Source organism: Bubalus bubalis, chromosome 21 (assembly GCF_019923935.1).
Source record: "Bubalus bubalis isolate 160015118507 breed Murrah chromosome 21, NDDB_SH_1, whole genome shotgun sequence".
NCBI classification, from domain to species: Eukaryota; Metazoa; Chordata; class Mammalia; order Artiodactyla; family Bovidae; genus Bubalus; species Bubalus bubalis.
Window position 1 is genome coordinate 12,080,500 of NC_059177.1, and position 16,886 is coordinate 12,097,385.

The 16,886-nt window shown below is 46.2% G+C and overlaps 1 protein-coding gene across 6 annotated transcripts in view; it reads right to left on the reverse strand.

Moving 5' to 3' along the window:
• Nucleotides 1-4,769: 4,769 nt before the first annotated feature.
• Nucleotides 4,770-16,886, reverse strand: part of SCN10A (sodium voltage-gated channel alpha subunit 10) — a 55,839-nt gene continuing 43,722 nt past the window's right edge. For all 6 annotated transcript variants that reach the window (XM_044933492.2, XM_044933493.2, XM_044933497.2 and 3 more), the window contains 4 exons: nucleotides 16,326-16,463; nucleotides 15,994-16,098; nucleotides 9,720-9,990; nucleotides 4,770-6,500 (listed from right to left, as the gene is read on the reverse strand). In XM_044933492.2, coding sequence (XP_044789427.2) covers nucleotides 5,239-6,500; nucleotides 9,720-9,990; nucleotides 15,994-16,098; nucleotides 16,326-16,463 — 1,776 coding nt within the window. In that variant the 3' untranslated portion in view covers nucleotides 4,770-5,238. The remainder of the gene's footprint in view (nucleotides 6,501-9,719; nucleotides 9,991-15,993; nucleotides 16,099-16,325; nucleotides 16,464-16,886) is intronic.

Here is a 16,886-nt window from a genome sequence, read left to right on the forward strand (position 1 = left end):
ATACTCCCTGGGCATTTTTGTCTGCCTAGCCTTCTTCTATGCTGGAGCTATCAATCAAAATGCCCCTCCCTTTTCTTGCTGGAGGTGGGCCAATCAGATGCTCTCTCCTTGAAATCTGAATCCTAACTGGACGCTAACCAAAAAAAAGAAAAGTAGATACTGATTGGTCCTGACCCCATGAAGCGATTGTCTATTGGTGCCTAATACCCAGAAACCTGCCCAGCCCTGGCTGCTTTCCTTGCTGTGCTCAGCTTTTTAGTTCCATTCTGAGTTTCCCCGCAGTCATCCAGTACATTTTATGCTGGAATGGGTTTCTGTTGCTTGTAACCAAATAGCTCCTACCGACACAGAAATTGATACATGGAGATGGGTGTTATTATTAATAGACCTTAAAGTGTGGCATTGGTTAAGATGAGCTAGGCTAGCACTGAGAATCTCCCATCCCCCTGGTCTAAATCTAGAAATTTCTGTCATGCTGTAACCTGTTATCTCTGGAGACTCAGACCACCTACCTCGTGCAGCAGGAGTTGAAGGACCTTGATAGAAAGATCTGTAGAATTTGGAAAGGTGTGGGCTACTTCTTGCAGGTTTAGTAAAGGTGCACACACACAAAACAAACTTTGCCTCAACTGGCTGATATGATTTGATTGATATGAAAACAGAAAGGGAGGCCTTTTCTAACACTGGCCAGCAGCCCAAGATCTTATAATCATGCCTTGGAGAGTGAAAAAAATCCAGCTTTCTGTCCCAAGCTAATATTGGTGGAGAAGAGGTGGGGAGAATTGGAAACAGTGGTGCGCTAGAGCCAGCTCATACTGACTCAAGTCGACATCGCTTCCCAATTCTGCCTTCAGGGATGTCACATCGGTAGCTTGACATGGGCTGTGGTGGGAGTGTTTACATCAGATAAAACAGAAAATGCTACAAATAAGGGATTTCTTTTTACTCCTGAAGAGCTAACTGTTTAATATTTACCAGCATACCGATGATTGGAAAATTAGAGACAGAGGTAAGAATGGAGCTGGGAGAAGCCTAACACTCTCCCCTCCTCCCACCTCCTTCAAAGGATCCCATCCCTGTACTCTTACCAGGCAAAGGAGATTATTACTCCAATCTAAAGAGCTGCCAATGGAATACAGACTGGGATAGGGGAAGGTAAGCTTCCTCTGTACCTCTCCACCCAAGCCAATTTTTTTGTTAACAATATCTCTGTATGGTGGCTGCCTGCAGTCAGGATGCACGCAATTCAGCTGAGGGATGAAGAAGGGCAAATCATCTATTGCTAAAAGGCAGTAATGTCCAGTCCCAATTTTAGATTGAAAGACCATAACCCGACAAGATCTAATGAGTTGGCAAAATGCAAGAGATAGAAATCATACTAGTGCTTTGAGGGAGTTGTATTGCCGCAGAAACTTCAGTCCAGGGAAATAATGGCCCGTGATTGCTCAAATCTTAAGACAGCATGCAGGGCTCACGGATAACCAACAGAAAGTACAATACGCTGTCCGTTCCTTAGGAGAAATTGCTTCCCGGTGCTCCTGTCTCGAGGGAGTAGGAGATAGGATGAGGAAGGCTCCCAGAGGCAGGACCAAGAAATCATTCCACTGTCAAGGCCAGCAGTACATGCTCCGGGTACACTCTGGGCTGGCACTTCTGGATCTGGTTTCTCTTTTTCTTAATAGAGATTGTTATTGAAGTTAACATATTTATCCTATACTATTGTCTATGTGAGGGCTTCCCAAATGGTGCCAGTGGTAAAGAAGCTGCCTGCCGATGCAGGAGACATAAGAGACACAGGTTCGATCCCTGGGTCGGGAAAATTCCCTGGAGGAGGGCATGGAAACCCACTCCAGTATTCTTGCCTGGAGAATCCCAGGGACAGAGGAGCCTGGTGGGCTATGGTCCATGCTGCTGCTGCTGCTGCTAAGTCACTTCAGTCATGTCCGACTCTGTGCGACCCCATAGATGGCAGCCACCAGGCTCCCCCATCCCTGGGATTCTTCAGGCAAGAGTACTGGAGTGGGTTGCCAGTGCCTTCTCCACTATGGTCCATAGGGCGGCAAAAAGCTGGACACGAATGAAACAGCTTAGCAAGCACGCCTTGTCTGTGTGATGGCTAGCCTTTGGGGACTGGGCCAAGAGGAGCTAACTTTGGACTGTTTAAGAAGAACAAAGTTAGGCTAATAGTGTTAATTTACTTTGACATTGTTCTCAGTGCTGGGGATACATCCATGAGCAAGTAGAGTCCATGCCCTCACAGGGCTTACATCCTAGTGGGGAAGACAGGCAATGAGCAAGTACATATATAACATCTCAGAGGGTGGTAAATGCTGGGTTGGCCTGGTAATTAGATGGGTTGGTAAGGGAAGAACTGAAGAAAGTGTGGGAGTGCACAGTGTGGATACAATGGCTGAAGGAAAAGCAAGTTCCAAGGGTCTTTGTCCTGAGGCAAGACTATGCCCAGTGTATTTAAGGAAAAGCAAGGAAGACAGCGTGGCAGAAGCATTGAGAGTTGGGGTGAAGATGAGGTCAGAGAGGAATAAGGGTCAGATTATGTAAAACATGGTAATAACATTTACTTGGAGAACATAGAAGCCACGGGTGGATTTTGAGCTCCGGCAGCTGTTTGAGAATAGACTGCTGGGGACAAGAGTAGAAATGGGGGACCAGTTGGAAGGCTATTGAAATAATACTTGTGAGAGATAATGGTTCCTTGAATAAGTTGGTAATTGAAAGTTTCCTTTCTCTAGAATTTCCTTTTCTGTTACCTAAGATAGAACTCCTAATCCTTTTAAAAATCAGCTCAGATAATCCAAGTCCAAGATAGAAATAACCACAATTCAAAGCAGCAGATAGTAAATACTTCTGTGAAAAGGGAGGAGAATCCAACCCAAGATATTAAAAAAATTTAACTTGTGAGCTGTATACACACAGAAAAGTCCATTAGATATATATGTTTAACTTGACACATATGGTGTCAATGGTTATAAAGACAATACTTGTAAAGAGAACCGGCTAGCTGGGAAATTAGAACACTGCCAAAGACCTAGTCACAAATGCCCCCTTCCCCCCATCAGTGACCTCTACCCCGACTTTCATGGACTAATTCCTGATTTTCTTTATTCATCCCCAAACAGTATATTTAATTTTGCCTGATTTGAACCTCATAAAATCATATAGTATATATATAGTCTGGTGTCTGGCTTCTTTCACTAAGTATTATGTCTTTAAGATGCATCTATAGACTTGTACAGGGCTATACCTCATTCATTCTCATTACTGCATAAAATTACATTTAAAGAATACACCAAAATTTATTAATTTATTCTACTGCTGATGGACATTAGGCTGTGTCTAATTTGGGTCTGTTATGAACAATGATAATAAGGAATCTTGTTCATGTCTCCTAGAGCTTGTGTGCATGGATTTTTCGAGGTTTCATACCTACCAGTGGAAAACCCACGTGATGAGTATAGGTACTTTAGTCAAGTACATAGTAAACTCTTAGTAAAGTTAAACTGTTTTCCAAAATGCTTATGCCAATTCGCACGCTCCAGCAGTGCATTAAGCTTCCTGTTGCTCTATATCTTAGCTGACACTTGATTTTTGTTATAGATTCTATAAGTTTTACAGATTTGATTGATGCATAATGATAGAGCACTATGGTTTTAATTTGCATTTCCCTGATTCCTAATTAGGTTGTGTGTTCTTTTATTAATAAATAATCATCTTACTAATCTGCTTCTGTGGGTGCTTGCAAACCCCCACAAGCATTTGGGAAGCCTCTTTGGTCTCTGATGGGTCAACTGTGATAGGGAAAGTGAGGCCCTAGAAACTCTGTGTCTGTGAAGCATGTAAGCTGGACCAGTCTTTAGGTTTCGTAACTGAATACATGGGAAATTTTAAGAAATGATCAAGCACATATCAATGAATCGACGTGATCCTTGTCTCATCATGGCCGAGAATGTCCCAGGAGTTAGTAGAAGATCACAGGTGTCAGTGAGAGCCTTTATGTCCTATGCTGTCACACAAGCTTCTTACTCTCTCTCATCTCAAGACATGCAATGTGCCCTTGACCTGAATATCATCCTCTGACAACCCTTACTCCCTCCACTGCATAAATCCAATGAATCTTTGGGGGATTAATTCCCATTATGCCTTGTGCGCAGAGCAGGGGCTGTCAAATAATGGGTACTTAATATCATTTGTAGGATGAATTAAACAAAGCATTGGCCTTACCTTTTATCTCCCAGATCATCTTTCTCAAAATGTCTCTTTTCTTTCACTTACGCTAATTATGGAGTTCTGGCTGGAGGGGAATGTGAAAACCTTCCTCCTTAAAGTCTATGAGATGTCAAATAGGCTCTGGAATATATTCAAAAGCGGCCTTTTGGCTAGACAGCAGAAAGGTTTGGCCGTTGCTGCCTCAGAAGAGAGTGTTTTCTTCATCTCAATTGGGACAGAGCATTATTGAGTTCTACAACTTGGAATGCAGGGGCTACAGAGACTATCCATTCTGCCTCCTGCCACCATGGGGAAGGAGGGTCAGAAGTGAAAGAGTTTGGCCCAGGTCAGCCAGGCGAGCAGTGGAAGAATTGGCTAGGATGAGAACAAGCTCCCAGGACAGTGCTCCTTCCTGTCTGCCCAGCTTTAGCTGCAAATTGCAAGATATCAGGAAACTTGAAAGTGAATGAGACATGATTTATGACACATCAGTGTCACATAATTTTTTTAAAATGATGCTTTAAGTTATAACATTGGTTTTGACATATCTTTAAAAATATTAATTTTAATGGATAGCTCAGAGGCCTTTCATGACATAGACCACAGGTATTATCTTAGGCCAGAATAGTCGTCTGGCAGCTCTCAACATGCAGTCATGCAAAATCTTAAATAACACTGCCAATCTCTATGTGCTGTTTTACAGAGGACAACCTTGGCCCTTTAGCAACATCCTTGCTGTATATCTTTGAAAGTTCTGGTCCTGAGATGTTTGTCTTGGTAAAGATAAGCTCTAGTCACCATCGAAATAAAAGGACCAGGGACATTTTCTGGAAAGTAAGGGAACCCACCATCTGATACTGAAATTGAAAAAGGAAGTCACTGTGGAGATGCCCTTGGCTTCTGACCCCTGTTGCTGTGTGAGGCTTTCTCCAAAGGTGGGTACCAACTGCATTCCCTGCCCAGTTGTGGCACTGTGACTGGGGGCATCATTGGTGAGTCGGTGGTGGTAAGTCATCACAGAGCAGCCGGCACATCAGAACTGGACATGCCCACGCTGGAGGGTCCACATGAGGGCCCAGCGGCTTCTCTACTGACAGCCTCCCCTTCATTTTGCATTGAGCTGGATGTGCTCAAGTTGACTTGACCACTAAGGCCTCTAGTGACACTGTCGTAGGACGGTGGGAAAGATGTGGTGGAAGCAGTTTCAGATTTGTCTGGGAGCGCACAGTTCTCATTTGCTACGAGTGCAGCAAAGCCTTCCTCGGGGAGTGATGCTGCCTCCTCCTCAGCCCTGGGCACCCCCACAGGGCTGGCGATTGTCCTGGCGCGGTGCTGCATGTAGCTCCGATAGGCCTTTTGGATGACAGTGGCTGAGATGTCTTCTTGCTTCCATCGGAGGGTGGTTGCTATTGGTTCATAGGATGCTTTTGAAAGATTAGTTGCCATAAATTTCTCCTCCATATTTGCCTTCAGGGAATCCAACTCCCCAGATTCTCCCAGGACTTTCTTGGTGAAGGCAAACAGGATGTCCAAACAGTGGATCTTATCTCCAGGGACCAAGGGCAGGTCCATCTGGATTAATACATTCCGATTGGGTTTGGGGATTCTCAGGGGGCCAGACAGGGTGTCTGCAAAGTCTGAGAGGGCAGAGAAGGTGATGAACTGAGTGGCCTCTGGGTCAAACTTCTCCCACGTCTCGTAGAACATGTCAAAGTCGTCCTCACTCAGGGGCTCCGTGCTCTCCTCTGTGGCCACATTGAAGTTCTCCAGAATCACTGCGATGTACATGTTGACCACAATGAGGAAGGAGATGATGATGTAGGTGGTGAAGAAGATGATGCCCATGACGGGGCTCCCGCAGTCCCCTCTGGTGCTGTTGTTGATGGTCAAGTTGGGGTCGCAGTAGGGGGGCCCCGTGTTGAGGATGGGGCTGAGGAGCCCGTCCCAGCCCGCTGACGTGGTGATCTGGAAGAGGCACAGCATGCTGTTGGCGAAGGTCTGGAAGTTGAACATGTCGTCAATGCCGGCCTCCCACTTGACGTAGGCAAAGCTGGCCATGCCGAAGATGGAGTAGATGAACATGACGAGGAAGAGCAGCAGCCCGATGTTGAAGAGCGCGGGCAGGGACATCATGAGGGCGAAGAGCAGCGTGCGGATGCCCTTGGCCCCACGGATCAGCCTGAGGATGCGGCCGATGCGGGCCAGGCGGATGACACGGAAGAGCGTCGGGGAGAATAAACTTCCAAGTGACGAAACAATTGCAGAGAACACCAGGCCTTTAAAAGCGAGGGAAGATGGTCTGATTAGTACATCCAACCGTGAGCCCTGAAAAAGTTGGCTGTGATCACACCCCCTCATCTCTGCCCTGTGTGGACTTTCATGAGAGCATCTCCATTCAAGCACCCTGGGCCCTCTGAGCCTGGCACAGTGCTTGGCCTAAAGTAGGGGCTCAGTAAGTGTCCATTGCCTAAATCTGTCTCCTTTGAGTCAGGCTTGCCCTTCCTACCATGTTCTTATCTTTCCCTACATCCAGATACCTTGCTAGTCAACCTCCGTGGTTCTGCTGTCTGTTCAGCTGGATGTGACTGCATCTGTGCCACACGCTGACAGTCCTTTGTCTGTGACACAGACCTGGCTCTCCCTTGAACACTCAGCCCTCAGGTCATGCCTGTTCTTCCACCCTGGTCCCATGCTCTGTGAGAGCCGGGACCCTCTATGATTCATATCCTTATCTCCTACTGCGAAGATTAACTCAGTTCCTGGCACATGGTCCTATGGATAATTGCACAGAGCCTGGAATAAATTATAAGGGGCCTGAGGAGTTGGGCAACTTGCTGACAGCTAAAGCAGAATGGCTTTGAATGGCCAGCTGTCTGCATAATGGCTTTTATTTGTTTCTTTCATTTCCAGCTGTGTTTGAACTCTGTGTTAGGGCCCAGAGACGAGTTTGTTTAGGGTCAGTTACAGCACCTCAGTCCAAACTATGAACCAGAGTTTGCATGTCTCCTTGTGTGATATCCAACTCCAAGATTCATCTTGAGGACCTGAAGAGGCCAGTTAAGACCACCAAAGTTTAGGCAAGGCCTTTAGGTCACACAGGATTCAAAACCTCTCAGGAGAAATGGTGAGGGGGTATGGTAGACGCTCACTCTCCTTGCCAGGGTGCCCTTGATCCAATTCTCCTACTTGTCTTTTGTCATATGAATATGGATAGTCATGGTAGTATGTTGGAAGGAAGGAGGACATGGGAGGAGAACTGGGAAATAATTATAATTTTGTACTATGAAATCTTTATGAAAGCCCCTCTCTTAAAGTCCAGTTTAACTGGGGCATTTTCCCATAGTGTGCAGTACATTATGTGTTTTTATACTCTACTAAGATTCGGAGAAGGCAATGGCACCCCACTCCATTACCCTTGCCTGGAAACTTCCATGGACGGAGGAGCCTGGTGGGCTGCAGTCCATGGGGTCGCGAAGAGTCAGGACACGACTGAGCTACTTCACTTTCACTTTTCACTTTCATGCATTGGAGAAGGAAATGGCAACCCACTCCAGTGTTCTTGCCTGGAGAATCCCAGGGACGGGGGAGCCTGGTGGGCTTCCGTCTATGGGGTCGCACAGGGTTGGACACGACTAAAGCCACTTAGCAGTAGCAGCAGCAGCAAGATTCTGCCAACCAACTAGTCTACCTCTACAAGGGGGAATGAGTCTTCATACTAACAACTAGATACTCCAAACATGTCTTATCGGTAGGAAGGAAGAAAGGCAGAGAGGACAGAAGCGTGGCTGAAGGGTTCTTGCACTTGTTTTCAAGCTGTCTTTTCTGCCAGTGATGGTGTTGCTGTGTAGGTCAAAGGAACTAGTAGTTTAGGTGTCCCCAAGATAGAACGGAGCACTTTGTGTATCTTTTATTGCTATGGTACTGATATGGGAAGTCACATGAGCAAGCTCCCTTCTCTAATATAAAATAAAAAATGGCTTTCAAAGTCTCTCACTTTGGAAGGAAAACAAACAAAGCAACCCTCCCACCCCCAGAAAACCCAGCAGCAATAGGAAAACAAAACAAAAAACAAAAATAAATTTCAGCTCCCCAAACAAGCACAACCCAAGGCTGTGTTTCAGCACCAGGAGAGAGAGACTGATTAAGTGCTGCCAGGTTGTATTTAGAGGCTATTAGCTCTTGATGGTAAATCAATGGAAAATTAAATCTATAGCTATGCTTTGACATGAAAAGTAAGCAGGTCATGATATAACAGGTCAGGATATATTTATAACACAAAGTAAAGCTGCTGTGCTGGGATTTGGCCTTTATAGGGCCAAATTTTGGCAAATCACATGAAGGCCAGGGACAGTCTCTTGGTTGTTGGTAGGAGGCTGTTAGTTTGTTAAAAAGAACATTGCTGCTGCTAAGTGGCTTCAGTCGTGTCTGACTCTGAGCGACCCCATAGACGGAAGCCCACCAGGCTCCCCTGTCCCTGGGATTCTCCAGGCAAGAACACTCGAGTGGGTTGCCATTTCCTTCTCCAATGCATGAAAGTGAAAAGTGAAAGTGAAGTCGCTCAGTCATGTCCAACCCTCAGCGACCCCATGGACTGCAGCCTTCCAGGCTCCTCTGTCCATAGGATTTTCCAAGCAAGAGTACTGGAGTGGGGTACCATTGCCCCTGGTCTAAATTCAGCTCCACCTTTCACAAACTATATGACCTCATATAACTTCCTTAATTCTGAAGCTCCATATTAAATGTATAAAATGACTATAGTAAACTCCTTCCCAGGGCTGCAATGGAGATCCATGGATCCCAGCCCAGTTCTCAGAACTCAGCAAGCACTCAATTATATGGTGGCTGCATTACCCACTTGAGCCTCTGATTCCATTCATTTTCTCTGAACAACATTGACCCCCAAATACTGGGCCTGTCATTTAACAACACCCAGACTAGGTCATAACAGCATTGATCTCTTGGCATTGGTCCCTTGACTTTTCTGTCACTCATATTCCCTAAGTGGATAGTTATACAGAGAGTTAATTCCAAACCCTTGACTTAAGAATCTCCTTTGAACAATCTCCTTCTAGTCTTTCTGCACTCTTCTGGCAACCACCTCCTTTTCCAGAAAGTATTTTATGACTCACCTCACACCACCACACCACCCACTCTCTGCTTTGAAGGCCATAAAGATAAGACCCACTGGAAACTCTGTCATCTTACATTCCCTACTGCCCCCAGCCCCCCACATTCTGACGATGGCGGTGCACACAGCACGCGCTGGAATACTCTTCATGGCAGCATGGAGAAAGCCAGTGGAACCTCTCCCTTTCATTGGGAGGCGCGGGGGCATTTTAAATCCGCTGCTTTTGCAAAGCAGCAAATACTGGACTCCTCTAATATACAACATAGGTTTTTAGAAGTTTGTTAGCTGTCCCTTTGGTTTTGAAAGACCGGTCAAAATGACCTCAAGCAGAGTCTGGGTGACCCAACCACATGCAATGTCCACTTACTCCCAATGGAGAGGACCACGACGACGAAGTCAAACACATTCCAGCCGTTGGTGAAGTAGTAATGTCTCAAGGCAAACATCTTCATGACACACTCTCCCGTGAAGACGGCCACAAAGAACTGGTTGATTTTGTTCAGGACTTTTGTCTTTTCTTCACTCTGCTCATCAGTCTCCACCATCATGGTGATCATGTTGAGGCAGATGAGGACCATGATAACGATGTCAAAAGTCTGCCTGGTCACGATGTCAAAGACAAAACCCTGGTACTTATTCTGAGAAAACAAGAGATGGGACATAAGGCCTTTGGGCAACATAAACCAGGCACCTGGAGAGGCAGTGTTCTTTACAGAAGGGTTTTTAAAGTCTGTCTCTTTCATCTCCCTCACACTCCACATCCTGACAGAAGCCAAGTCTTGATCTTCCAAAATCTCACTTGTGGTTGATTCTAACTCAGTGCCTCAGTTCAAGTCCTGGTTGCCATTCCTGGCACCATAAAATCACCAGGCACTTTGTCCCTGTCTATGCTCTTTCCTCCACTTACAGTGCCCTTCCAGTCCCTTCTCTTGGCCATCTAAATCTCCTTGAGTGATCTATCTCTCTTAATCCCCACTTCCCTCAGGGAATCTTCAATTACACCATACCACATCACTTCATCCCTTCTTTGGGCTCCCCCAGCCTTTACAAGGAAATCAAATATTCCTGAATATTCATTGGAAGGATGGATGCTGAAGCTGAAACTCCAATACTTTGGCCACCTGATCCGAAGAACTGATTCATTAGAAAAGACCCTACAGAAGGCTAACAAACACATGAAAAGATGCTCAACATCACTCATTATCAGAGAAATGCAAATCAAAACCACTATGAGGTACCATTTCACGCCAGTCAGAATGGCTGCGATCCAAAAGTCTACAAGAAATAAATGCTGGAGAGGGTGTGGAGAAAAGGGAACCCTCTTACACTGTTGGTGGGAATGCAAACTAGTACAGCCACTATGGAGAACAGTGTGGAGATTCCTTAAAAACCTGGAAATAGAACTGCCTTACGATCCAGCAATCCCACTGCTGGGCATACACACTGAGGAAACCAGAAGGGAAAGAGACATGTGTACCCCAATGTTCATCGCAGCCCTGTTTATAATAGCCAGGACATGGAAGCAACCTAGATGTCCATCAGCAGATGAATGCATAAGAAAGCTATGGTACATATACACAATGGAGTATTACTCAGCCATTAAAAAGAATACATTTGAATCAGTTCTAATGAGGTGGATGAAACTGGAACCTATTATACAGAGTGAAGTAAGCCAGAAAGAAAAACACCCATACAGTATACTAACGCATATATATGGAATTTAGAAAGATGGTAACAATAACCCTGTGTACGAGACAGCAAAAGAGACACTGATGTATATAACAGTCTTATGGACTCTGTGGGAGAGGGAGAGGGTGGGAAGATTTGGGAGAATGGCATTGAAGCATGTATAATATCATATATGAAACGAGCTGCCAGTCCAGGTTCGATGCACGATACTGGATGCTTGGGGCTGGTGCACTGGGACGACCCAGAGGGATGGTATGGGCAGGGAGGAGGGAGGAGGGTTCAGGATGGGGAACACATGTATACCTGTGGTGGATTCATTTCAATATTTGGCAAAACTAATACAATATTGTAAAATTTAAAAATAAAATAAAAAATTAAAAAAAAAAAAAGAAAAGACCCTGATGCTGGGCAAGATTGAAGGCAGGAGGAGAAGGGGACGACAGAGGATGAGATGTTTGAATGGCATCACTGATTCAATGGACATGAGTTTGAGCAAGCTCCGGGAATTGGTGATGGACAATCCATGGGGTCACAAAGAGTCAGACACAACTGAACAACTGAACTGAACTGAACTGAACAGCCTTTACAGTCGGTCTAGAGCTCTAGTGTTTCATGTATACCTCTCTTTTCTACTAGAAAATGAGCTCTTTGAGGATGGGGTCATGTCTTATTTAATTTTGTGTTCCTGCAGTGCCCTGCATAGAGTTCAAGAACTTCTTGAAAAATTATTTGAGAGTCAAGTCGAGTAGTGCACACACATATAAAGTCAAGTGCAGTGGTACAACTGATTCTTATAAATGCTATTTTTATTCCTGGATAGATGTCTAAGCAGGGCACGGAGTCAGGTCTTGGTTATTTGCTTTCTTAGAGGAAGGCAGAGTGGCCTGGACCAAAAGATCATTTTGGATAGGGGCTGTTTTTATAGCATTAAAAAAATTTTTTTCCTTGTGTGGCCCTCTAGTCTTTCCTGTGCTGTTAACATCTTACTGTTATGTGAGTTCTTGATTCCAACTTTACTCTCCTCCCTCACCTTGTCTTTGACACTTCTGAGCTCTCTGGAACTCACCTGTCTTGATCGGCAAACTTCTCCTCTTACTCACCAGCTGCTTATTCTCCCCACTCCATAGACCCCAGGGCTGGGGACAGAGATGAAGTCCCTCTAATTCTTCACGGTCAATCCCAGACCTTTGCTCCTCCTGTGTCTCATAAAACCTCTCCTCCTCTGACACCTGCATCATCAGGTTAGCCCACCTTCACCCCCTCTTCTTTGCTACCACTTACCTACATCCTGGTCCCTCTGCTTTATTACTGATGAGTGAGACTCTTGGCCACACTTGACCACTCTTGGCTATTTGCTCTCAGTTCCTTAGCTAAATCTCTAATGATCTAGCTTTTCCTTAGAGAAAAATCTTGAACCTCATGTCTCTCTCCAGCTACCAGACTACTTCTCTCCCCACTTTCACAGTTAAATTTCTTGAAAGAGTTATGTGTAGTCATTGTTTCCCATGCACTCCTCAGCCTCCTCCAACATAGCTTTTGTCCCCCTCCTGTCGCTAAAATGTCTCTTGTTAAGATCTCATAACCTCCATGCTGCAAAATCCCAAAACACTTGTTTGATATCATTTAGCACATCCTCCACCTTGAAACGCTCCTTACTTGGTTCCTAGCAGGCCTTACTTCCCCGATTCTTTTCTTGCCTTTCTGGCTGCTCTTTTTTGAGTCTTCTTTACTCAACCTTGAGATGTTAGAGTTCCTCCAGGCTCAGTCTTAGGTACCCTTTGCTCTTCACCCCATTCTTTCTTTCCTGGCAATTTCTCCAGCCTGTGAACTAATATGTGTGTGATTTTGCTAATTGCTTTCCTGCATCACTGGACTGCCATCTCTGTGAGGGCAGGAACATCTCACTGCTCTATCCCCAGTGTCTGCATAGTATCTAGCATGCAATAGATGATCAATAGATAGCTGAATGAATGGATGACAGAATGGACAACTGAATTACACTTCAAATAGAATTATAAAGTCACTCCACTAGGTTGCTTACATTTACTTCTGTACAAGAAGGACTTCCTGAGTGCATAGTATGTGCAGGGCTCTGCATGAGTGGCTGTGAGGGAGAAAGGAACCTGTTGTGAGTCTCGCTAGGGAGCTCCCAGGAGCTGCGAAGCAGGCAGAGGGGAGAAGGGCCGTGATAGAGGCTGGTTCCTGCTTTCTGCTTCACAGTGGGGATGGGATGCTACCCTGCAGGGTTTGAGCAAAGAATCAGACCCAAGTGGGCCTGGCTCCAGGCATAGCTGCTGGCTCATGTCTTTTCTGGGATGCTGAGCCCCTAGTAGTTTTTATTTCATCACTGAAAATGGTGAAAAAAAATACAGGCCCATTCATGACTTCTAATGAAACAGAGCAGGCAACACTGCTAAGTTCCGGACATCATGTTTGTCCTCGATACTCAGCTGCTGGGGAATGATGCAGCTTTCTAGCTGCTCTTGGCTTAGCTTGTGGGCAGAGATCACCTCTTTGCAACCCTCGGTGCTCTCAGAGATGATGAAGTGGGTGACTGATGATGTGATATTCTGGAGCCTATTATTTTCTTATAAAGTGGAGTATATGAAACCTACTTTTAGTGATTTCTATAGTAGGGAATGTTGCAGAATAAAATTTACCAGTTTTGTGGAAGGTTTTGTCTTTGCTATAATGAAGCATAAGATTTAGAACTTGGGCTTCACCTGAGGCAAGGAGTACTATGTACATGCGTGTGTCGGAGGTCTGTATGTCATCCGAGCCCGGCCCTGCTATGAGCTGGCACACGTGCACCTGTGGAGCAGAGTCCTATGCCAGTGCTCACCTTACCTGGCCAGCTCCACCTGTTGGGACCCCTTAGGGAAGAAGGTGGCCATTCCAGTGCTAGTAATCTGATGAGGAGGAGACCGGACCTGGGAAGGTGAGTCTCAGATGGGAGCAGGCATTTCTCTTTGGGCTTGGGCTTCTTTCTTGGCTCTGGACATTGTGGAGGGCAGATGATCAGCTTTGTCCCAGTGGGTAGTGGGTGCCAAGATGTCGCCTGCCATATGGATGCCAGCCAGGAGCTAGGATGGGCCAAGGCTTGTGGGTCCTGGAGACCAGCCAGATGCAATTGCTGCTCGGGTCCTGCTCTGCCAGTTTCCCTTTTGGCATCCCTAAGCCTCAAAGTCTTGTTTAAATGTTCCAACCCTGCCTCAGCTATGCTGAACGGAATAAAGGAAAGAATGTCGGCCATGCCTGGACCAGAATATTAAGGAGAGAGTCACGCTCCTCCACTAGAGCCATTACTGCTGATAGTTAGTGATACACCCCCACCCCATCCAAAGGGATGACTCATGTCAGGAACTCAGCTGGGCTATGAGGCCTTACTTTTCTCACCCACATGGAAGGCCTCCTCCAGCGCCCGCCTTGGAGGACCTTGGGGATGGTGCACACAATTAGGAAACATGATGATTTTGTTGTAGGTCTTCCTGCTCAACCACTGACTTCCACCCCTATCGCACTGTCTGGAATTTCAACACTAGAGTCCTACCTTTGTATTCAGACAGCACCCTCTCCATGGTCCCTTTTGGAAATGCAACCCACTCTGTCCCAAGGAAATTGTCCTCCTTGAGAGGAGAAAGCTGTGATTGGCATGTGGGATTGGCTGACGAGAGGGGAGAAGCTGAGATGTTAGAGAGAGATGGAGCAAGTATGTAGGGAGAGGTACCCCAAGCTGTCATGATTTTGCCAAGGGTTGCCTCTAGCAGAGAACACCTTGCTGTATGTTCAAATGTGGATTCAAAACCAGTCCAGCCATCAGTATAGACTAGCAAGGACTCAGATGCTTGCTTCTCAGTAGGTCTTAGGAGCCTTCGCCCATAACCCCTACTTGAGTATGATTGGCTGGGCTCAGCCTTTCATCTACATCTTCTAAGTTTGAACTTGTTCATTGGACATTGGAGGGATACTCGCTGAACCTTAGGGACTCACTTCAGGTTAATTCAACCCCAGTTATCTTGATCTTACACTGGATTTGGAAGGAAACCTCTGCCCCTACAGAGATCTGAACATCCTCTCACTCCCCACTGTAACACCTCTTATCAGAACTGAGAGTAGTGATACATTTGTGATCACAGTTTCCAAGTAAAGTGTGTGACAGGTCACAGCATTTTCCCCTCCTGTAAATGTTTTTAAGACTTTGTGCTCATGAAGTTTTTAGTAACTTATGCAAACCCCATGCCTTGATTTAGAAATCCTAATCCCTTGACCAACAGAATGTTTGTTTCCCTCATTCATTTAGGAAAAGGCCTGTACCTTTGCTGAAGGTCCTTAGGCTTTGCCCTTGTGTGAGGAAGGGCTAATGGGCTTGAGCCATGGCTCTTAGTGAACAAAAGAATCAAAGAGGGGTATGGTGCTAAGCTTTGGTCAGTCTTTAAACACTAAAGTGGGATAATTTTTGGTTCCTATTGTGTCACCTGACCATGACCGTAACTGGGCCCAGGATCCCAGCTGGGCTAGGTTTGGCCATTTTCTCTCTGTCTACCTGTAAGCATAGGGTGGAATGTGGCGGTGAGCCTGGAGATACATTGCAACCTACATCATGACTCATAATCACAAATGTTTAATCTCAGGTCTCGAACCATCCTTAATATCATTTAGCCTAATCTGTTTTCGATCTGGTGCTGGAACCCTAAGCCTGTTGGGCAATTCACTACTTCCCTACACGGGTCTATTTGGAACATCTACAGGAGTATGTTCACTCCAGAAGACCAGAGTTGCTTCTTGCAGACCTTTTTTCCTAGGGCCTGGAAACTCTCATTAGCTCATCCCCAAACTCAACTAGATGTCCTCCTCCACACAGAATTCTGGTCAGACCCCTACCAACACAGGCATGGGCTGTCAGGTTGGAGTGACATGCTCTGCTAGAGGGGGTGGGGGGATTTGGGGCTCACCAGGGGCCGTGGTATGGGCTTCTGGGGCTTCTTGGAGCCCAGCTTCTTCATGGCATTGTAGTACTTCTTCTGCTCCTCTGTCATGAAGATGTCCTGGCCCCCTAAGTGCAGAGAGACAGGATGATACACACTACTGTTACTGCCCCCAGTGGCAGCCTTCAGCCCTTTCTGGGCCTGACTCCAGACAGGGTCAGTGTTGGTGCTAAAGGCCAAGACTGGGCTCCTGGTCAGGCGTGGGCGCTGTGACTAGGGGTGCCTCAGTCACGAGGTCAGGGGACAGATGGGAAGTCTAAGATTTGCCACTACCTCAGAAACACCTGAGCCCCACTTATCTTTTTTTTCTGTTGGTTGAAGTTGTCAATGATGACGCCAACAAAGAGATTGAGTGTGAAGAAGCCGCCAAAAATGATGAAGATGACAAAGTAAAAGTACATGTACACGTTGTCCTCCCACTTGGGCTGCAGGTTCACCTGTGAGCAGACAAGTGGTGGCATGGGAACAAGGGGGCATCTTAGCTTGTGGTAACCCCAAAGAACCCTGAGCCCCAAGCCAAGGACCTGGGTGCAGGGGGCTTATTTGGGAGGTGATCCCAGGAAGCAGAAGTGAGGCCGGGGGAGGGGAAGCAGGAACAGGATAAAGGCCACGCAATCATCACAGGCAAGTGGCACGCCATCCTCTAAGGACCGCAGAACACAGCTCAGAATTGTGCTTCGAAGGGACAAGGGGGCAAGGGCATGTGTCTACAGACTCCCACAGCTGACGTGTGAGGGTCACCCCCATGGACTTGCGGTCCTCTGCGCTTGCAGGAGGAGCTGCAGAGCAAACTCTGAGGCACTGAAGAAAATCAAACCTCAGATAAAACCAGCAACATAGCACGAGGGCGAACTCAGAGG